Source organism: Mesoplodon bidens (genome assembly GCF_964165515.1).
Source record: "Mesoplodon bidens genome assembly, chromosome: 10".
Taxonomy (NCBI): Eukaryota; Metazoa; Chordata; class Mammalia; order Artiodactyla; family Ziphiidae; genus Mesoplodon; species Mesoplodon bidens.
The window spans coordinates 93,985,289-94,009,478 of NC_138172.1; the positions used below are offsets into that span (position 1 = coordinate 93,985,289).

Here is a 24,190-nt window from a genome sequence, read left to right on the forward strand (position 1 = left end):
CCTACATCCGATACTCCTGATGGAAGGTGACACGGTGGAAAAGTTCCAGGCATTAGAGATATGAAGAGCTGGGTTCAAATCGTAACTTTGCTATTTACACGAAACATGCCACTGGTGAAGTATTTTGAACATTTGTTGACTCAGCTATACAACAGGGTAATAAAACCTTCCAGGTATTTCATAAGGATTGAAGTAAGATTTATTAGCACGATATGTTATATTCACTAAGGGACAGTTCTTCTTTTAGAGACAGAGGTTCTGGAGCTTCAAAGAGTATGAAGGATGGGTTTCTACTAGCAACATGCTCTCTTGTGGAGGGAGATTTTCTATTTATAAGTCAGCTGCTTCTTTATTTTGAAATTTTCTATTTCATTGCATTGGGGCCTACTTATGCAATTCACTTTTTCTTTTTTGATGACTAATTAAACGTGAGGTTATGACCGTGACTAAGATAAAGTGCAAACATAGTAGTTACATTTCCTGTGTTGTGTTTTCTATCTCATTCTCTTTCTCTCAGTCAACATTCAAAGAACAGATAGGACTTCTGCTTCTGGCTAAGACAGAGTAACAGGGACAGGATTCCCCTCCTGCCTGAAAAAACTAAAACTCCACACAAGACAATGGACATCACACAACAAAGCACTGTGGTCCCTGGGAAACAAATGATTGCCCAGATTACTGCCTTGAGAGAAATCCAGAGGAAGCCCTGAGTTGAGGAGAAGGAATTGAGAGTTTGGGGAGGAACAGAATGTATAGAGCAGAGTACGAGAGAGGCAAGAGCCACACAGAAAACTCTGGAATCTGCTGAGGACCCTCCTCAAGTACTCGCTGAGTACACCTGTGTGAAGGAAGTACCCAAGGAAAAGTACCACAAGAAAGAATTACAGGGAACACTCCCCAAACCCCACACAGGATTGGGAATCATGCTTTGCCAAAATGGTACACATAACTCACAGGGCACTGAGTAAAGTACTCATATGGGTTCTACCTGAGTAGTTGGGAAAACCTACCCTTACACCAAACACTGCTCTCTGGCCCTACCTAACAAAGCTTAAAAGGTTCAATGTTCTCTAGTAACCTGATCATACCCTAGAGCAATGCTTGAGAATAGGCAGAGAAAGACAAACATACCCAGAACCCAACAAAAGAAAACTTACGATGCCTAGCATCCAATAAGAAATTACCAGGCAAGCAAAATAGGAGGAAGATATGACCTGCGTTGAGTGGAGGGACATGAATCAATCCAAAATGACCCGTAAGTGACACACATGATAGGTTAGTAGACAAAGACACTAATAACATCTATTATGATTCCATTCCATGTGTTCGAGAAGGTAGAACAAAGACTAAGCTATATTAGGAGAGACACTAAAGATTATAAAAAGACCAAAATCTAGAGATGTCTAGAGACTAAAGGCAACAATGTCTGAGGTGAAAATTATATGTCTGCAGATATTAGGTAGAAACTATCCACAATGAAACACAGAGAAAAAAAGACTGGCATAAAATGAACAGAGTATTCATAAACTGTGGAACAACTTGGAACACCTTGATATACATGCACCTGAAATCCCTACAGGGCGTGGTGGGTGGGGGGGAGATCACATGCAAAATATACCTGCAGAAATAATGGTTCTAATCTTTCCCAAATTGATGAAATCTACAAAATTGAGAAGCTCTATGAAGCCCAAACACAAGAATCTAGGAAACCTATACGAAAGCATATTGTATGATAGATTTTTTAAAACTTTAGAAGCAGATGTCTTGCCAGATACACTGCAAGTCAGGAGATGGTGGAGCAGTACCTTTAACAAACTCCACAGGGGAGTGGAGAAGGAGGAACTGGTAACCTACAATTCTATACCCAGCAAAAATATCTTCCAAAACTGAATGTGAATTTCTCACAACTGCATGTGATTCTACAACCCTAATAAGAAGATTCTTTTTAATCAGGGTGAAATAAAGACCTTATCAGATATAAAAAACCTAAGAGAGTCATCCAACACCAGCAGAAATTGGAAATGTTAAAGTCCTACAGCAAAATCAAAAGGAAAATGATACCAGAAAGCCACATAGATCTAAAGGAAGGAATGAAGAGCACCAGAAGTGACAGCTGTGTGGGTAAATTAGAAGAGCAGATGGGCTAGACACAGCTAGGTTTACTTTTTTTTTTTTTTGGCTGCCTTGGGTCTTCGTTTCTGTGCGAGGGCTTTCTCCAGTTGTGGCGAGCGGGGACCACTCTTCACTGCGGTGCGCGGGCCTCTCACTATCGCGGCATCTCTTGTTGCGGAGCACAGGCTCCAGACGCGCAGGCTCAGTAGTTGTGGCTCACGGGCCTAGTTGCTCCGCGGCATGTGGGATCCTCCCAGACCAGGGCTCGAACCCGTGTCCCCTGCATTAGCAGGCAGACTCCCAACCACTGCGCCACCAGGGAAGCCCTACATTTTTTACATTTATGTAACTCCACAGTTATTTTCTGTGGTTATTAAAGGTACCACATAATATTCAGTTCCTCAGATTTGCACCTTTTTTACTTCCTGTAGGTAGAGAGTATGTTTCAGTCAAGATAGCTCTGAAATCAATAGTGCATTTAACATTAAACTATCTATCCTACCAATGCATTTTGTTACAGAGATATGTAAAAACTATTTAGGCTTTTAAAATTCTAATTCCTAAGGATGGTCACGTTGAATAACTCCGATTTCTAACACTGCGTGCTGCCCAGTAAGAATCCTATGCATTTGGGCCTATCTTTCCAAACTTGGAGGTAGCAAACTACTGCATGCCAACATAGCACCTTGGAACAGAAATAATAAGGAAAACAGTAATATTTGACAATTCAGCTGTAAAAGGGATGCCTATTAAAAGCCTGGGAGAATTCTCACCATCTCAACATGTATTCATACCCAAAACCTGAACCACACCAAGTCCTCACCCCTAACACTCCACATTCAAAATCCAACCTCCTAGAGCAGGGCTGACTGTCTGAACTCCATCAAGTATTACACTCCCAAAGGCTTAAATAACTAAAATACAGCAGCTCTTTGTTTAACAAAAAGAAAACATTTACATCCCTAGAGAGGCACAGTCCACACTATTTTTTTTTTTTTTTACTAGTTCAGTAGACACTCGTGGAGTTTGTTTTTAAAAGTGTGTCAGAGATCTTACTATTAAGTACTAGTGAAATAGGGGCCACCCCCCAAGGGCTTAGGTGTGAGTTACGTGTAAATAGCCCAGATAGCATCTTCACAAACTACAACCTCACCCCACTCACACTTGCTCTTGCTCCATGCAAGCAAATACCCGGTCACAACAAGCTTTGTGGAAGAATTCACACTCCACACCATTAGGGTCCTTCCCGTGACTCAGTAACTTCAAAAAAAGAGGGACATAGGCCCACGCTTTTCCATCTGCCCGTGGATGGCGGTAAGGGCGGCGCCATGGAGAAAAGACAGAAATCACAATTTGCATAAATCAAAATCACATTTGAGAAGTCTTCAATGAATGTGCATGTCCCCATGTAGCAATTCATGTGTCATACACGCCAATGACAGCTCACAGTAATATCTTACACGGAGTCCTCATTATATACCTGGGAGCTCCTCATGAATCAATTTGCCTGGGACACAAAACCCCCCATGAGGTGATCACTACTGTCACTGACATTTGACAGATGAGAAAACCGAGGCCCAGTGATGTTACAGAACCTGCCCAAGAACACGTAACAGACAGCTGAGCCAGAAGAGGCCACATGGTCTGGCTCCAGCCCATACTCTTAACCACAAGGTCCCCATGACACGTCCCTGAGAACTACCACCCATCCAAAGATAAAATAAGTACATACAACACTTAATTCTGCTAGATATCTGAGTGGCCAAGTCCAGTGACCCCTGAGGGACCATGCATTTTGGATCTCCCATGCACTTACACCTGAAAGTATACCATTTCACCAACTTCTTTGTACACCTTCTTTCCACCAGCCAAACACATAACCCCTATCCTGACCATAACCATCATTCCCAAGTTTCTCACAGTCTATCCACACATGACTGACAAAATTGGTCCATTCTGGTTTCTAAAAATCCTCAGATACTTCTTGCAGGAAACAAATTTTACAATAACCGAGTATCATGGGATGAGCGATATAAGGGGGTGAGGGTAAGGAGCTAGGCATGGCATGATGAAAGGCTGAAAATCTCTACAATGTTTCCATTCTAAACAGTAAGAACTAATTAATGTATGATTTTTAAAATTATTTATTAAACTCACCTACCACAGGGATCAAAAGAAAAAGAAAACCAACACCTAGGAACTCCCACCAGCACTGACTCCTTCAGATCTTCAATGGCTGGGCTGCCCTGTCCATCAAACAGGCAAAGAAGAGCTTCTAGAGAGGTTGGCTTCTCCTTTTACAAAGAGTGACTTTAGATGATGACCTTTTAATGACGAGGTAAAGAGATACCTTTTATTTTTGCCTCAATCAAGAAAAATAAATCCTATGGAACTCTGGATTCTACTGCTTCCTATGTGCCAAAAAGATCCCCAACTTAAGTAAAACCAATGGCAGCAAGTACATAGGACCAAACATAGCTTAGGGGGTTTCCGGTAGAAAAATAACACAGCGTAAACACATGGGATGTTTTGACTAAAGACTTAAGAAATGTGTTACAAGCATCACTCAGAAGATGGAATTGCTTCAACTTGCAGGCTGGAAATTCAGGGCAAGGTCTAAACTGAGGTTGGCGTAGTCTACACATCAGATTTCAATTTTTCTTAAGGAAGTCAAACACATAAATTCCCTCTTTCTTTCCCTCCCCCACCAAGACAAAGGCATATTAACTGGTGATCCTAAAAACATGCACCTAGAAAGAGCAATTAACTGTACAAAATAGCTAGCAATTCGTATCATTCTAAAGAGAGAGGAAGAGAGAGAGAGAGGGAGGGAGGGAGGGAGAGAAAGAGGGAGAGGGAGAGAGAGAGGGAGCATTTTCCAAAACAAATACATAAATCATGACTGGAATTTTAGGACTCAGTGTTCTCACATAGGAAGTCTAAATGCCAAAAGAGAATGCAAGTGGTGCATCATAAAACATGCTCTTCTCGTGCATATTTATGGGAATTTTAGACGCTAGATAAAGAGTAAGATCTAGTCAACAATCAGTTCAGTGTAGCTTCAGCGACATTTCAACATCACCACTTTAGGTAGCTACTCTGGGCTTGGCTTGGAATCAGCAGAGACAGCGCACTCGTCAGCTTCTTAGAAAAGGTACGTTACATGTAATGTGAAGGAAGGTTGAGCACTGAAGTCTGACGGTCACTGACAAAGCTCCAGGAATTCAGATTCCAGTTCATACCCTTACAAGGCAGGGCTCATACCACAGAATTTATACTAAACGTTTATGCTAAATACCAACAAGGAATCAAAATAAGCCAAAAATTATTAAAAGTTATTATTTTCTATTTGCTATGTACCCTGCAACACTTCAAGACATTTATGCCCTAACTACACTACCCATCCGTAAACTACGGATGGGTAGTGTAGCCCCTTTCTGCAACGCAGGCCACCCCAGACCAGCCCTAAATCTAGCCTAACCTGTCAAAACCTTAATCTACACTATATATCCCTGATAGTAGACTGTGGTCGTAACTCCCCAAAATGCTGTCATGAATCCGTAATTCAGTAAAACAAGGTACTTGGCACACTAATAATTAAAGCAGATTAGCAATGCCTTAAGTTTTCCTTAAGTTCCCCTAAACAAAGTTTCTCTTTTTCACTGCCCTGGAGAATTGAAGTTAATTGACTGATTTGCACACAGCTGCCACACAGGACCACAGTCCCGTGCAAAGAGGAAGCCGGCAGCACTGCCATCTGAGAAAGGCACTAGGAGCCAGGGACAAAGGGCTCCCCACACCCACCCCAAGAGAATGAAGCCTAATGGCCTTTGTCATCATACCCCCATGCTGACCGACCTCCCCAGAGGTGAGGGTGATGGACGGCCATGTAGCTGAAGGATGGGTACTGTCATTTCCAACCACAATCCCAGACTTTTGTTCCTCAAAAACAGATGAAAGATGATGCATGACCCCCCACCCATGTCTGGAAACATGGAGAGTATTCTTACACATTCCAGTATGTTTACTAATGTGGTTTTTCTTACACACCCTTTCGCCCCCTTCTTGTGACGCTGCACTTTTCAAGTTGGGGCAGAGTGGATGTTTGTCACAGAGCATCTGCAACATGAAAGGCTTACACTGAGACACTCAGCCAAATGGTTATAAATAGAGTAACATACAAAGTCCAGTACACTGGCAGAGATACTTCCTACATACGCGTGCTAATTGTACTAACAAATCCAACGACACCTTCTAAGACACAGTGCTGAGGATCAAGGGAAAAAGAGGATGGAAGTTAATACAGACTCTATACCATGGGTATTCTAAACGAAGAGACTGCGTGACAGAGGAAACTCAAGGCTTGGAGCTATGCACCTCAAATTTCAGATCTAACGTACTGTTCTGTTAAGGATTTTAAGGATCCACACATGGTCACTCTTCTCCCTTCCTCTTAGTTTGCCACCATATTCAGTTCTTCATTAGATATACACATCTAGGTGGTTTCTGAAAAGTATCTATGATGCTGTATATAGAAAGGGCAAACAACGAAGTCCAGACCAGGAGTTATTTTTTTTCCCCTTTCCCAAACCTCTCCAAAAAACAGATTCTAAGAAAACGTAATTAATCTTGTCATCTAGGAAAACACTGAATATGAGAGCAGAAAAGGAATGAAATGAAATGTAAATTCTAAGGCGGGGGTGGCGTTCCGCACAGACAACACGAGGCGTGAAATAAGGCTGATTACTAACAAAGGGTTTTTAAAACACCCAATTAAAAGCGTTATTATATAATGTCACTGTCTGACCAGGACGCCACAACTCGTATCAAACTACCATAGCCAACTTCCTGATCAAGCTATCTGAAGCTTATTTAGGAAAGTCATTTTAAAAAATTAAAAACCTGCTGGTAAATTAATTTTAAGGACCGATTTCACACCTACTAACTTGGTTAACACCAAGTGCATTTTGCTTTCCTGACAAGGGGAAAAATGTTTCAGAAACACCACATTTAATTCTTCAAATTTTTAGAAACATCTCTTTAGAAATGGCGAAATACCATCTAATATACTCAAGAATACAACTGATGAAAATCAATTACAATGAACAGCAAAGACAGGAATTACAAGTTGGCAACTCTCTGGCCAATTTTTATGGCAGGAAAGTGTTTTCTTTGGTCCACAGCATTTTTTTTGCTTTATTCATCTCTAATAATAATTAGTGGACAATATTTAGAAACCAGGATATTTGATACAAAAATCCAGAATTCTGGCTCCTCTATGAAAAAAATCAGGAGATCGGGTGAGTGGGCCCAAGTTTGTTCCCACGCGGACAAGACTGGCACCTAGTTTGAAGTCCCTGGTTTAAGGCACCAGTATGTTCAGCCTTGGGTACTAACCTTTTCCTCGACGGCCCTTCTTCAAAATCTGAAGAACTAACATCGTTGCTAGTTGAGGACACTTGGGATGCATCGTCCTTCTCATTCTCTGACTGTTCTGATGCTGGTCCTAATCCCTTAGACTGGCCATTACCAAGGAGCCCTACAGGTGAAAAAAGGGGACAAACACTTAAATACATGACATCAGGAAGCAGCACTTTACCACAGTTAACCCTACACAGTGGCTGATGAGGGCAGACAAGAATCTCCTGGATAGAAGAGAATCAGAAGGTACATATCCCTTGTGAATGGAGGGGGAAAAGTCCCACCTCATCCTACTTTAGACCTTACACGAGAGTGAAATGCCTACCAAAGAAATAACTCCAATGGTAGGAAAGTCAAGCAGAAATGTGTAGTTGTAATAATACACTACAGCGTTCTTTCTGAAGTGCATCAACATCTTTCAGGGCTGGGGGGTGGAAAGGAAGAAACCAACTTCACGTAGTACCGATTCAAACTAGTTACCCTTCCAGGGCTACATATTTACTCTAGAAACACTGAAATCCTTTTTGGAATTGCCTTCAGGAACCAGCACCTGCCACCCAAGAAAAAGCATCCATCATTACCTTGTGGCCATATATCAGTTCTTAACTAGAGGTCTGACTGTACAACTTGCTCTTCATAGCAATCCACTGTAACAGAGTCACTGTATTGGAATCTGATTGTCTCAGAGGATAAGGATTCTCCACGACTCCATACATGGCCCCAGGCGGAAGAGGGAGTCTGGTGGCCCCAGGATGAGCCACTAGTCACCCAGACTGGGAAAAGGGCTATATGCCAAGTGACATGGAAGCTGCTGAGCCACCAGCCAACGGGTCACAGTTGAATAAAAGCCTCGTCTTATAGCATTCAGATGTCCTTATATCTAGGGTCCTGGATACGATTTAGGTTCTACCAATGGGGGGCTTGTACCCACACACGTGTCCACAGCCACCGGCCCCCACTTCCACTGTCTAGTCACCAGCCTCTGGGCATCAGCAGAAATGCTAGCAAGTGTCTGCATTCTCACAGCCACGGTGTTTGGCTTTTAAGTGAAGCCAAAAGGGCAGGGTGGCCCCTTGATTTTTGTTCTCCCAACCCTTCCAGCAAGTTTGTAAGCACTTACGTCCCTGTATTAAATCCCTTTTTGGTTGAAGCACTTAAAGAGCGGTTCCTATTAGTTGCAGTAAACACTATAATAGAACACAATATTCTACATATTGGGTAAGATTTTCTGGAAGAACACAGTATACTGCAACAAAACCCTGGGACTTAGCCTGTTTACGCATGCATTTCCCCAGTTATCTATTTTTACATCATTTCAGGGTATGAGTAATAACATAACGTTGGAAATCTAATACAATGCAGTAAATAAAATCCCATGGCTGTCACTTAGACTTGTGGCTTTGGGAGTCATGACTACAATATGGAAATGAAAACACTAGGCAACTTCCCAGAGAAACAGAAAATGTGGGGAGTTTGCACTGTGAGGCAAACAGGAGACATAATTGCAGGGAAATCTATGAGTCTAAGGGTTGAAGTGTGGCCAACATTTCAAAGATGAGAGCAGTGCTATCCATTACAGTAACTGCTAGTCACAGGGAGCTACTGAGCACTTGAAATATGGCTATGTGAGTAAGAAGATGAACTATTATTTTTATTTAACCTTATTTAAAACTCACTATAACTAACATTTCTCTAATAATTTGATATTAATTCTTGAAATATTCTGGGTGTATTATTAGGTTACATCAAATACATTTAAATTAGTCTTACCTGCTTCTTTAAAAATTTTTAATGCAGCTCTAGAAAACTAACACTACATATGTGGTTGAAATAACATCTCTATAGACCAGCACTAAATTAGAGAGCACTGCAGTACTGTCATGGGTGGGGGGGGGGGGGATGACCACGCAGCAGCCCACCCAAATAGTAGGAAGATAGAGACCATACTTATAAATGCAGATTAGGAAACTAGCCCAGGGACATAATATAAGTCACGTGTAAAAAAAAGAAGTGCTAATGGATGAATTACCACACTTGAAAAGGATGGTAAATTCAAAATAAAAATTCTGGTTATGGAACCATATATAAAATTAATTTTTTAAGGGGGGGATTATCTCTAAAATAAAAGCGTACTCTTGGTTGAATTCAAATTTTTCAAAAGTATGTAAGGACTTAAAGAAGAAGAAAGCAAGAAAGGAGGAAGGAAATATAACTGCATTTTTTAACACCCACCATATGCCAAGGCACTGGGGATACAGGCATAATCCAACGAAGCCTACATTTTAGTAGTGAGAGGAGATACTCCTGTGTGTATCAGTTAGCGGTATGTACAAAGAAGAAACCTTGCACTTGCAGGGCAAGCAATAGGGGAGGGCAGTGAATATGAATCACTGGAGCCAGCAAGCAAACCTGCAACAGCAAAACAAGGAGAGCAAAGCTGGTATGTACAATACACCTAAAAAACAAAAAGCAAAAACAGTGGTGGTGCTGGTGACAGTGGAGGAGGAAGAAGAGGTGGTTGTCTGGAGCTGTGTTTGGAACACGGAGGAAACAGAGGGGCCAGCAGGCGCTGCTCGGTGAGCCTGAGGAAGAAGCACTTGCTGTCCCCTCTGGTACGTACACACCAAGATCTCAAGCATCTCCTGAGTGAATGAGTGAGCAAGTGCAGGAATGAGTTAGCAGAGAAAAGTTCAGCTATCCAATGACAGCTGTGCCCTTGTCCTCCTGACAAAAAGAACCTCTGTAGACTGTAAGGAGTAGTGACCCTCAAACTTACGCCCTGGGCATAACCCCAGTGTGTCTCTTCTAACAAATGTCCAGATGATGCTGGTTCTGCTTTGGCTGGTCTAGGGGCCACATCTTGAGATCCGCTATTGCAGGGGGAAGCAAGATTCAAGCCAGTAAGAGATCTAGTTGCCCTGAGACACTATAAGGTCTGGGCAGGTGTGCACTAGATCTCAGGAAACCAATTATGTTTGTACAATCTATCATAATACAACTCACGGTAAGGCACCTAAATCCAAAGTTCACTCACAGTAAGGCGCCCAAAACCGAAGTTCTGCTGGGGCTTTCTTCCACCTTGGATCATTAATTTTGTGAAAGGAAAGAAGGCTGCTTACAAAACTTATCACAAAGCTATCAGAGCCTGCTAATGACAAATACAGTTAAAAAGTAACGCATGATGGAAAAAAAGTGTTCATATCTAAGAGGCATCAGTCTAGAACAAGGATATAATGTTTCTTTTCTCCAAAAAAAAAAAAATCAATTTCTGCCCAGGCACAAATTCAGGGAAACTGGATTATCAAGTTTTACACGAAAAGGGGGAATTTTAATTGACTGTATGTGAGCTCAATGTCAGGCAAAAGGATGAGAATGCTCTGAAACACTAAGGCATGACTGAGCTCCATTAAAATGAATCAAAGCGCTGAGTCCACAGTCCCAAGCCCTCATCAGACTAATATCTTCAAAGAACACCAAAGATGCCTCCATTCCAAGGATTAACAATGTCTGTTACCTGAACTACCAGACAGATGGGTTGTCATTCACTTTCCAGATCAGGAAAAAGGGGCCGACACAAAGGGACTGCTTGCCTGCTCTGTGAACTAGGAGACCTCAGCTGTTTCCAGCCTTTACGGTGTTGGGGTGGGGTGGGGGGGGGACTTGTTCTGCGTATAACTGACTGTTTCAATTTGAGTACCCCCGTCCTGACATCAGCACAGAGAAAATGTACATTTATTTTTAGTTAGACAGTCTCCATGGTTGGATAAACCTGGGTTTTTTTCTTTTCTGCACACCGCCCACCCCCTTATTCACATCTCCAGTGGACTGGCTCCCTTATTTCATTTTGAACGTTTTCATCCAACTCGTACCACCTGCCCAGTCCAGAAAAGCCAGGTCAGCAAGATGGAACACGACACCACGGGGCAGAAGAGCCGTTATCAGACCATCAGACAAGCCAATGAGTACTGCCTTTCCTTTCCGCTATGGAACAAAGCCCTGCCACCGATCTCTTACATTATTTTTAGTCAATGAGAAATAATCAAACGGCATCCTCTCCTCCAAACACACCAACTGGCTTTATCTTCCCACCCTCGCCCAACCCCACCATCAGCACAAACCTTTGTCGGGGGGAGGAGGTTACACAGAGGAGACGCAATGGCCCAAAGACCGCCTCCCCACACGAGCATTCGTTCTCCTCTATTAATATTCAGTAGGTTGAACTTAAATTAAACCACATCTATTGTCTTTCACAAGAGCAATAAATATGAGCTGAAAATTCCAAATCACTGCGGTAAAGGCAGCCCTCGGCGAGTCACCGTCAGCTGACGGGGCGGCGTGCCACAGGCCACCACAAGGGCAGTGCCCATGCTCACGAGCTGAGAACCCCAAGGAAACAAAATTCAGGAGCTCTGGACCCTCATCTCCCAAATGAGCAAGCAACTAAGAGGCTTTCAAGGCAACACGCCCGAACTGTTTCTTCCTAAGCCTGGAACAGCGGCAGCAGGCAAGAGGAAGGAGCAGTCCTGTTCTGGGGGCTGGAGATGCGCATGAACAACTCCCCCTGGCCTTAACATAAGGGGGGCTGGGAAATTTAAAACACAAATGAGGCCAAAGATTCCTTCAGCTAAGTGACGATGAGAGCTACAGATTTCAGAACAGAAATGTGCACAGAGAAGGAAATTCTTTCCTAACATCTGAAAAGGGGGGACTAGAATGGGCAGTGCTTACAATTTTCTGTTTTAGACACAAAGAAGTTTCGCCAGTCCTCCCATCAGCTACACGTACGTGATGGAATACAAAACTGAAGGAAAATCTAATGCCCTTATTTCACAAAAGAAGGGTTAAAGAGAAAGGAAAACAAGGAGACCTTTGAAGCTGTTCCCGAGCTTCCAAAACATCTGGAGCACACCAAACGTATTAGCATATTAGGGAGAGTCAGTGTATTTGGCTTTGTTGTAGAAGAGATGCACAAAAGGTAATTCTGTATTATAGAGCCAATGCCCGTCTGTCACCCTGTCACTGCGAGACAAGGTATCACATTACATATTAAACAGTCAAGCATCCAAAGAGAGCTTTCATTTGCTGCAGCAGCGTGTGTGTGTGTGTGTGTGTGCGTGTGCGTGTGTGTGTGTTGGAGGATGGGGGTGGCCGGCTGCTGCACTTTGAGTTGAGAGGAAAAATTATAAAAGCAGCCCCTTGGTTGAGGTAGGACCCTCTCTGAGATACTCAGAATGTCAAGTTTGCTGCCACTACTAGTAGACAATAAAGCCTATTTTCACTCAAATTTTGGAAGAAAAATTGGATTGTTTGCTTTTTGCATGTGGATGCCAGGGAAATTCTGGCTCGGGCCAGCTTCACAGGGTCAACATGAATATGCAGTTTAAACCCAACTGTACACACTCAGGTCAGCAGCTGAGCTTCTGGATCGATCGCAGGGTCCAGGGAAGGGGGTGAGCAGTGCAGAAGGGTCGGCAAAGCTAAGCCCAGGCTGGTCCACTGACACCCATTTCCATCTCAGGACGCTGAGGTGGCTGAGAACAAATCACAGTCGTGAGGCATGATATCACTGCCACACTCATGGTCAACGAAGCACAAATGAGCGTGGTTTAATACCTCAGCTTATGGAAAATAACTATCCCTTTCCCTCGGGAGGATGTGGCCCCTGACAGACTAGGGCTCCCCTTTGTCTGCTCTCAGATCAGCTGTGCAGATTTCTCATTCCAGCCAAGAAAACGGGGTCCAAACATAGCCCCAACAAACCCTCAAAGGAGCCCCCAAGACACAAGGGCAACACAGGATTTTGTTAGTTTAATACCCAGAAAGTAGACAGTAGATAGACAGACAGACAATCCCCTAGAAGCCCTTCACCACCACCAGACTTTTCCCCCACAAAACCTTCTTGGGTAATCTAAACCGTCTTTTGCACGCTCGATTTTTTGAGAACAGATGTTAGAAAAAACTCTGACGCAGTGATAATAACATGGAAAAGTTGGGCCACTGGGCAGGCAAGGAAAATGTCTGACCTCATCCTTTCCTCCTATTTCAGAATCACGCAAATGACTAAATTCAAGAGACTCGAGCAGGAAAAGAGACAAACAGAACCCTAGCCCAGGAAGCATTTCCTCACCTCGAGGCACAAAGGAACAAGCCAGCAGACAGGTCACAAGTACACACAGGGGGAGGAACCAGATCGCTGCTCTTACTAAAACCCAAGTGGGTCAGCACCAACAAGAGACAAAAGACCTCTCCTCCCACGTCCTGACCAGGAGTTACACAAGGAGAGAAAAAGAAAACACTCCTCATGGAGAGGCTCCAACAACGACAACCAAAGAGCCACGGCGGAACCTCACCGGATACAAAATCCCTCCGTGGGAAGGATCCATAATCTCTAGGAAAGATTTCTGGATGGGCCCAGAAGCTACTGAAACTCTGCTGATGACAACAGTGAGCAAAACGTGCTGCGCATTTTAGCACAACATCCTCCCATTCTTTATCCTTGACGTGATTTTTATAACGATCAGAACAGATACAGTATCTTGAGCAGTAATGATTACTAAAATGTAACCACCCACATTGCTCTACAATGAGAAGCTCTACCTGAATCCAATTATCCTAAGCCTTCTATCCCACGTCATACCTCCTCTAGGTCCGTGCCCCATCCCAATACCTTATGCTGGCAAACCAGTCAACCTAATTATGACTGTCCATCAAAAGCACGAATCTTGGAATCCCCTAAAACATGAAACTCAAGTCTCTATCAGCTAAGTAAAAGTATTTGCTGGACAGGTGGCCCAGTTCCAAGCCCCACCCCCCAGAGGTCGAAAACTGCTTTCCACATACAGAAGTGATTAAAGTCGATGTTGTGCTTAGGCTGGTGTGGAAATGAGCTGCAGAACAATGGACCACTTACTGCGGCGCCCGGGAACTTAAGAGGCAGACACAGTGGACAGGAACCCTGCGCATTTTTAGAGAAATTCTTTTAGATAGACAAACAAGACCAACATGTCCAAAGTCTTCTGTTCATATAAGTTGACAGGCCAAAATCTGGTTTTATAAATCATGGAATTTGTGCTTCTCAAGGGGACATTTTCCATATGCGGTGCATGTTCCCAGATAGTGAGATTCTACCTGTAAATAATTAAAGTGTGTGTGTGTGTGTGTGTGTGTGTGTGAGTATAGGTCTGTGAGTGTGTGTGTATGGAAGGAGGGAGAGGGGGAGAGAGAGAGTTATCTTCAAAGCTTCATATTACATTTACCCCACCAAAAGTAAGTTACCAAAAGAAACCGGTTGTCCAGTATTAGCAAGTCTCTACAAAGTTAAACAAAGCTGGCTTTAACACAAATCGACAAATCCCATAAAGTTATTAGTTTGTGCACAAGCCGGTAATGATAAATGGGCACAACTCCAAACACTTTGTGTCCTAACATCATAATTCACAGAGAAGTAAACAGCCACATCCTCACCCCCCAAAACCTCTCCGGCTGCCTTTATTCCCTAAGCCCATAAAATGGGCCGCATGCAAGTCCTAAACTGTTTTGTTCCTAAGTTTCCCAGTGCACTCAGTGCCTCCCCCTCACATACAGACAAGTCAACTACACACCCACTTCTCAGATGAATATAGTAAAGGATTAAGTGGGCTATTCAAAGTCCAAAAGAAAAAAAAAAAAAAAAACCTGCTGGCAGCCAGCAAGCTCAGAGAGGCCTACAGCCTTCGGTTCCCGGGCTGAAATCTTAAGGAAACAGTACAGAAAGCACAACTCCAGGAACGCGGCCACAGAATCTGCAAAGATTTGAGGCACCTAAAATTGATGGCTGCTAAAACTCACCTGTGTCTCTATTTAGTAATACAAACAGGGACCAATGCACAAAATATGGGAGCAGGAATGAGAGCACTCAAAGTTCAAAGCTTGAAGGTCTAACCTAGAACCACTCGGTCTCTGCTGACGTGCCTCAGTTTCCTCCATCTTTCAAGGAAAGACGAGGTGGAGAAGCAAAGTATGACAGGAAATGAAAAACACGCAAGCTGTTTATAAAGGAAACCAAAGCTCTGGTGAGGATGAACTAGTTAACTTTAATGAAACATCTATTTTTAAATGCTGGGAAATGATCACATCAATTGGCAATAAAATAAAGGGACCGGCCATAGCTGGATGGTGTTCAATCTCCAGAGAAAGGTCTAAACTCGCCTGACTAAAACTGAAGATTTGGCCAAAATGGTCAACAGAGCTCAATGCTTTAAGAGCGACATTAATTCTCTCTTGTAAATTTCCACAGTACCTTTGCAGGAGCCACCATTGCCCCTAGGGAGGATACCAAAGCTGAAAGAATATTAACATTAGGCAAATCGCAACACTTTGTACATACTCTCATATATATATATATATATATATATATATATGGCACCTTGCCACCCATAATGGATTTAATCAGGACCCCAATAGGGAAACCCACAAAAGGCCTATTTCTCCAACAAAAGCCACAGCAGCCTGAAACAAATCTACAGCTATTTGATTTTTATTTTATTTATAGGAACAGACCTTCTATCCCAGGTTCCTCAAGATAAGCCACCAAAAACTGCACCTGACAGACCCGTGGAGCAGCCATCCTCAGAGCCGGATCATTGCAGAGAGACAGAGAGGAAGAAGGACAGAGGAAGGGAGGAGGGAGGGAGGGAGAGCGCAGCGAGGCAGGCTCCAGAGCACTTGTCAACAATCCTCCCCTGTACGTAATGAGCAGGCGGCAGTGCAGATTCCGGCGGTGCAGATTCCACGCGGCAATAGGACAGCCAGGCGAGCGGCGCAGGGGCCTGGGGGAGGGGAGGCGTCAGGGAGAGGAGGTTATTTATGTGGCTGGGAGGGAATCTAACACCAAAGAGGAGGGGTCTGGGGCTTTTTTCCTTCCTGATAAATTAGAATGAGAAAAAGGAAAAGATGGACTTGCTTTTCATCCTGCAATTTCCTCAACCTGCAATGCAGACAAATCCTTATCTTAGAATTTCTGACATGGGGTGTGGGCCGGCGGCGCGCCACTTTGGACCGGAGCAGTTTAATTGTCCACACTTCTGTGTGCCCAGTGTGCCAGACTGCCCACCTCGTGCACACACTCCCTCCCCCACCAGCCCGGCAGCAGGGTCCATGGCACATTTTCAATGGCATCCCTTTTTAATATCATAATCTGTGTCATTCAGCACTTGCCTTTTATTTATTTTTATTTGTTTTTTTGGCTGGGAAACCTGGGCAGCTCTCCAGACAGACTCTGCAGAAATCTCTTTCCACATGCTCCTTCTCCAGCCCGCCCGCCCCCTGCCTCCCATTCCTGCTACCAGGGTGCTTCATCACTTCGGTGATGACTGCACGGGCCCCCGCCGCCCTCCCCACCACCAGCGCATGGACACCCCTCCCCCAGACACATAAATTCATCTAATCTAATAAAACAGAAGCTCCTTTCCCTCACTGCTTCTTGAGGATCTTTTACAAAACGGGCTCTGTGGCCTGGCAGCTGCCGAGAGGGATGAAAAAGGCAAGATTCCAGCGGGGCTGGCCAGCTCCCTGGCCTCAGATAACTGGAGCTCGCATCTCCTTTCATATGTCATAAGCTTTTTGATTGTTAAAGTCAATTCTCCTGAAGCTTTCGAACTTCAGCTGGCAATTATAATGTCCAAAACACATGCTCTGAACACCAGCCCACATTCTCCTCTTTATGTCTCTCCAGAGGGGAAAAAAGATGGTGGCAACACCCTCAGAGAACCCACATGGTATTGAAAGCTTCACTCACAGACTCATCCAAGGGAACTGGGGAAAGAATGCCCCCCTACTCTTACTTTTAGCTTGCTGTTGTTGTTATTTAACTACTGAATGAGCCCCTTCTGGGCTTCACACAGGTGAAGTTATTTAGAATCAAAAAACCCTGAAAGCAGACCTGTCCGCTTCACAGGGCCAGTGACTACTCTGTCTGCTATGGCTGGTTCCTGCTTCCTAAATGACCATGGCATCTCCAGCTGCCTCACTTTCAAGCAAAAATATCAGGAGGCAGGTGATGGTCTTCCCTAACCTCTACTTGATTTCCACCACTTTAAAACCAAAATATAGGTAGGGCCTTAAGAGATAATCTAGTACAATCCTTCATTTTACAGATGAGTAAATGAAGGCTTATTCAGGTCTGGTTCTTAACCAAGATCACAGTATTAGTTCCTTATAAGTTCTCAACAAGCAGAAGGCCATCTATGAACCCTGAGGTCTCTGGGGACAGAGGTAAGCTAATACACTAGAACAATGTCATGGCACAAATCGCTGTAGGATACAGGGTTGGAAAAGCCTCTCCAATCATTGCATGGCCAGTGTGAGCCCAGAACAGACCCTCATTCAGTTCTCTCCAGTGCAATATATTCCTATTATGGTGAACAACTGTTTGGCATGTGTCCCACTGCAGCATAAGTCACACACAGTCAATTAAAGGACATTTAAGGGATGACTATTTGGCTTTTCCCTCTTTTTTCTCCTGGGACTTGTCTTTAAGTGCCTTCACTAATCAAAAGCACCCAAAAGGGAGAACTGGAAAGAGGTATGAGATGGATATTTGGATGTATGGTAATCCTGAGAAAAGGTTAGTAAGGAACTGCAAACCGTAAGACATAAACAACCAGCCAGAAATGAAGCTTGAGGGTCATGAATGGGACACTGGTCATCCTTAACATCTCGGCCTCTGACCAATCCGACATAGCCATGGCAATCAGGGCTCTGTGCTCTTTCCATATCTCTATTCTCCCTGGCTTCACTGCTGCTTCCTCTTCCCATCAACTAAAAAAGTAACAAGGTGTTTAAATTCAAAAAAGATAAGGCATAACAGGATGTTGGCCCCAGGCTGCTCTTACTTGCAAAACCATCATCAGCATGTGACCATGCACTCAGTATTCCCTAAAAGACACGCTTAGCGTCAACTCTGGCCTGTGCTCTGCTGCTGGACCAGGAAGGGGAACTGGAAAACTCTTGCCTGTGAACTTCCGTAGGTTTTGGACTGTTTAGATAAAACGTCGGTTTACCAAAGAGGGAACGTATCTTCAGCGCCAGACAGACTAAAAGCAGCAGCACCCTCCGGGAGACACACAACAACGCTGAGAACTAGATTCAGTTTAAGAACAGAAACACAACTTTCAATATTTAAATTCTGAAAAGAGGGGAGGGCAGAAAAGGGAGACTTCGCAAGGACTGTTTCTCGTTCAAAGATAATATGACTGACAGCACCCCCAGCTAAGTTTCAACATCCAAAGGGCAGAGCAAGTCTCAATTCTTAACTGAAGACAAGACTCCCCAGATACTAGCGACTCCACCTACCCCCATTTTATTTAATGTTTAATAATACAAAGAATATCTGAAAACCCAATCACTAAAACATTATCTATTGTGGCTCCCCCCCCATTTCATTATTTTTTAAGTTACAGCACAAATACGCATATGCCTAAATAGTATATTATCTTACTGTGCTTGACTATGAGCTTCACAAAAAGACTATCACACTGTGTTCAGTCTTAGAAGAGTTGTTTTTCCCAACTCAACATTAGATTATTACCAAGATCCAACCATGATTTTGCTTACACTTTGTCCAGTCATTTTCACTATTATTTATCATACTCCATTGTATGGATATTCCACAATTTATTTTGGTTCTCTTGTTCGTCTAAAGGTTTGCCTATTTGTTGCTATTATTAACCATGCTGCAAACATCCTTCTGCTTGTCCCCTGGAAAGCATGCACTAGAGTTTCCCTGGGATACATACCTAGGAGTGGAATTACTAGAAATCCTTGGATACACAAATACTCAAATTTATAAGTTAGTGGCAAACTGGTTTCAGGAGTCAGTTTTTGCTAGTGCACCAGCAAGGTATCACTGAATCTCCAAATGTTTAAATATAAGGACCTCTTATTACTCAAGACTCCAGAGTACAAGTCACTCCAATTGCTACTTCAGAACAGAACAGAATTTCAGAAAGGATGTCCTATCCAAAGAAATGCTCTGCAGCCAGCCAGGTACATGGCCATCATCCACCTAATTATCACCTCAACACCAGGACATCTGAGGACCTAGTCTGCTGCTAAGAGCTTTAGAATCAAAGACTCACCTATGTGCACTAACATGTCATTACCTCCGAGCTGGGCCAACTCCAGCAGCCCACCAGCTGCATTCAGCATTTTGCTAGCCTTAATCAAATTTAGATATCTAATAGTACCCTGTGTTGATTAATTAAAGAACCTGCTTCCTCAGAAGAATTAAGACCTTGTTTTATTCATGTATCCAATCAAGGAAGTCAGCCCATGTTGAGGGCTGGGATCCACCTCGTAAAGGAAAGACAAGCCTGTCAGAGCTAGAGCAAATCCTGGAGTACTTCTTACCACCCAAGATCAGCCTCCAAAAGCTCTCCAGTTCCCTGCTACCTATACAAGCTACTGCATACGAAGGAGGCACCTTAACATGCGAGGTAAGTGCTATGAACAGCAATTTACCAAAAATAGTTAAAAAGGAGGGACAGGGTAGCGGGGGTTGCCCTGTGTGAGAGAAAGGCATAAAAGGCTGTGGAGTCTAGGAAGTCGAGGAAATAGAGGATTTTAATGAGTGCCCTGCATTAGCTATGTGCTCAAAGATATTTCTCTGTTATTTGGGCTGAATTACATGGTATATTGATCATATCACCTAAATTATGATTTTTAAAAACAAGCCAATATGATCCACTGTGCTAATATTTGACTTCCAAAAATATAGAACCATCATACTAATAATAAATATGACTTGTTAAACTTGTATGTATTTAAATAAAAGTTAAGACACTGGCAATAATACCAAGCAGAATTAAGTACATACAGAGTCTGGCTTGAACCCTTTCCAAGAGGGCTTGGTAATTCCTGAAGCACCAACAGCACTCAACTGTATAATGCATGTGACTGGCCCTAGAGCCAATGTGACTTCAAGGTCACAATGTTCAATTATAAAATAATACCAATAATTACAAGAACACAGAAGGGAGATCTGGGCTGGGTGACTGTGTTTTAACTAGTGAAACAAACTTGGTTGCTATGGATTTAGTCACTAACACCAATGAAATGGCACTACAATTAAACCAGGAAGTTCAAATTAATAAGCTATCGGAAAAAATGTTCCATCAGATTTTTTTAATTTAAAAAAAGAAAAAAAACTGGTTTATTTGGTAAGCATCTAAGCCACTAAGAACCTTAGTGGTTCACAGCACACATACTGTAATTTGGACAGGATTGCCTGCTTCTAATCCTAGTTTTACTCCCCGTGAACTGTTCGAATTTAAGGAGAATCACTGAAAGCTCTCTGTGTCTGTGTCTCTGTCAGTTTCCTTATCTGTTAAATAGGCATAAGGACAACGGTGGTTTTAAGACATTAACGTAATTATACATATGTTGGGACTTTGCTGGTGGCGCAGTAGTTAAGAATCCGCCTGCCAATGCAGGGGACACGGGTTCGAGCCCTGGTCCAGGAAGACCCCACATGGGAAGATCCCACATGCCGTGGAGCAACGAAGCCCGTGTACCACAACTACTGAGCCTGCGCTCTAGAGCCCACGAGCCACAACTACTGAGTCCGCGTGCTGCAACTACTGAAGCCCATGCGCCTAGAGCCCGCGCTCTGAAACAAGAGAAGCCACCACAATGAGAAGCCTGCGCACCACAACAAAGGGTAGACCCCGCTAGCCACAGCTAGAGAAAAGCCCATGCGCAGCAATGAAGACCCAACACAGCCAAAAAAAAAAGTAATTATACATATGTTAAAGTACCAATGACACATGATGAGTACTTTATGAAGGGCTACCTATATGCCTTAATACAACTTCGGTGCTAAGGAAATACAATTTTTTGTTTAATATATACTTTAATTATTTGATTATAAAAACAAATAGAAGATAATATATACTTTAGCTTTTAATATATGTTTTAAATGATTCAGATAATGGATTTCAAAAGGCAAACAGAGAAATGATGCCAAGTTAAAGAAGATTATCAACACTGTGATTCTGAAAATGAATCGCAGTAATATTAAGTAAAATTGAACAAGAATCCCAACATGGCCATGTCACCTACTTCAGAATAAAGAATAATGGAAAACTATGTTTGAAAAGGACTGAAACCAAGAGCAGACTCAGGTCACAACTGAAGAGCAGTTGATCCCCTTTTCAAATCTAACTCTGACAAAGCCTATAGTCTCATACACTGCGAGTATGGTAAAAGACTGATAAATGGATGACAATTTTTTGAAGTCTTTACTTCAGCAATTTCACTTCTAGAAAGTAGTACTAAGAAAGTAAATGGAGAAACAAGAATTTATGTGCAAGGATTTCGACACAGTTCGTCTTTATTATTTTGTTGCTCCTTTTACTGGTTTAAATTCTATCTTTATTTAAAGAGAAAGAGAGAGAGAGAGAGAGAGAGAGAGAGAAAGAGAGAGAGAGAGGGAGGGAGGGAGAGGTCTCCTACATCAGCTTTCTGAGCCATGCAATAGACTGGATATCAGTGCTTTCGTTTTCAAACCTGGCAACACCCCACAACAGTCCATGAAGGCGCTAGGGTAGCTGGCTTGAGGGCATGTATGGCAAATGACACGTTCTCAGCATTGCCTGAGCTCTCAAGCCTTAGCACCCTTGCATATGCCATTCCCTCTTTTGGAATACTCTCTCCTCTGTCTGCCCAGAAAGCTCCTGTTCCTTCTCCTGGTCAGCCTTTAGTGACACACACCACCTGCTCTGCAGGTGCTATTCAATCTCTAATACCTGATTGTCAGGGTACTGACCAAGAGGATTTAGTCTTGCTCATCTTAATAACCCTCGAAACCTAGCATAAGCCTAAAGAAAGTGGTTGAGGCCTAATAAATGCTGTCGAAAGCGTAAGTTGTTTCTTGAGGCCATCTCAGGGCCTTCATAAGCTGAAGCGCTCTTATTGCCTTGGGGGGGCCTCATGCTACAACTTACCAAGCTTTCAAAGGTATCCCATCCCTGCTTTCTTCCTAGAGAGAAAAATGTTTCAAATAATTATCTCTTTGTGTTTAAAAGTATTTTGCTAGGAATGCCTCATGTAATCTATAATACACTGATTTCCCAGCATTCACCAATCAAAATTAAGAATCATTGAGAAATAACCTTCAAGTTTTCAGGTGAAATAAAATTAGAGCTCTCATAAATTTGACACTTACTAATCTTCACATTATAATATTTTAAACATATTTAACCCCTAAATGATTTTTTAAAAGAAATGGAGCCAATAATTTATTTCTACATGTAAAGCTGTTCTGTGTCTTCCTCAAAGTATTTACCTTTTATACCCTGCTAATTTTGATAAACTCATTTTGTTACTAACAATTTTAAATAAAAACCAAAACTAACTATAATCCTCCTATCTTTTTTTTTTTTTTTTTTTTTTGGCGGTATGCGGGCCTCTCACTGCTGTGGCCTCTCCCGTTGTGGAGCACAGGCTCCGGACGTGCAGGCTCCACAGCATGTGAGATCTTCCCGGACCGGGGCACGAACCCGTGTCCCCTGCATCAGCAGGTGGACTCTCAACCACTGCGCCACCAGGGAAGCCCCTATCTTTTTTATAAGGTGAAATTACATCAGTCGCTATTAACAATTTTGTGTATATTCTTCATGGTATTTTCCTTAAAAGTATCATGTACCATACTAAAGACTAATGCTAAACATGGAACACAATTTTTTTACCATTACACATGATTTTTAAAAATCACATTTTCAGGGCTTCCCTGGTGGCGCAGTGGTTGAGAGTCCGCCTGCCGATGCAGGGGACACGGGTTCGTGCCCCGGTCCGGGAAGATCCCATATGCCGCGGAGTGGCTAGGCCCGTGAGCCATGGCTGCTGAGAATGCGCGTCCGGAGCCTGTGCTCCACAACGGGAGAGGCCACAACAGTGAGAGGCCCGTGTACAGCAAAAAAAAAAAAAAAAAAAAAAATCACATTTTCAAACACTTAGTAACATGAGGAAAGACTTACAATGTAACTTAAACTGCAGAAATTACACTGCATAAAACAATTACGTTGTGCTTAAAAAATATAAATGTACAGAAAGGAGACCAGAGAAAATAAAACTAGTAATAAAAACTGGTATTCTCCCCAGCAGAATCTTCATAATTTTCTGAAATTTCCAAATTTTCCACAATTAAAATGAATTTCTTTAAATACAAAGCCAAGGGCTTCCCTGGTGGCGCAGTGGTTGACAGTCCGCCTGCCGATGCGGGGGACACAGGGTTCGTGCCCCGGTCCGGGAAGATCCCACATGCCGCGGAGCGGCTGGGCCCGTGAGCCATGGCCGCTGAGCCTGAGCGTCCAGAGCCTGTGCTCCACAACGGGAGAGGCCACAACAGTGAGAGGCCCGTGTACCACAAAAAGAAAGAAAAAAAAAAAAACACAAACACACACACACACACAAACTATAAATACAAAGCCAAAAGGAAATCTTAAAAATTATTTAAATGGTATCAGAGGAGAATAAGTGTGTTGCCGTCATAGAAGCAGCACCTGAACGCAAAAGAAGTAATTAATGAAAAAAAAGCAGCTATTTTAAACATTACTTATGTGGTGCTAATAAAAAAACCTGGATAAGGTACATGAGAACGGTAGACAATTTTTGGAGCCAG

General features: G+C 43.0%; 1 protein-coding gene across 4 annotated transcripts in view; it reads right to left on the minus strand.

Annotated features, from left to right (window-relative positions):
• Nucleotides 1–24,190, minus strand: part of JARID2 (jumonji and AT-rich interaction domain containing 2) — a 245,505-nt gene that overhangs the window by 88,782 nt on the left and 132,533 nt on the right. For 3 of the 4 annotated variants that reach the window (XM_081246163.1, XM_081246162.1, XM_081246161.1), the window contains exon 3: nucleotides 7,510–7,651. The exons of the other annotated variant lie outside the window; for it this stretch is intronic. In XM_081246163.1, the coding sequence (XP_081102289.1) occupies nucleotides 7,510–7,651 (142 nt within the window). The remainder of the gene's footprint in view (nucleotides 1–7,509; nucleotides 7,652–24,190) is intronic. 4 annotated transcript variants of the gene reach the window in all.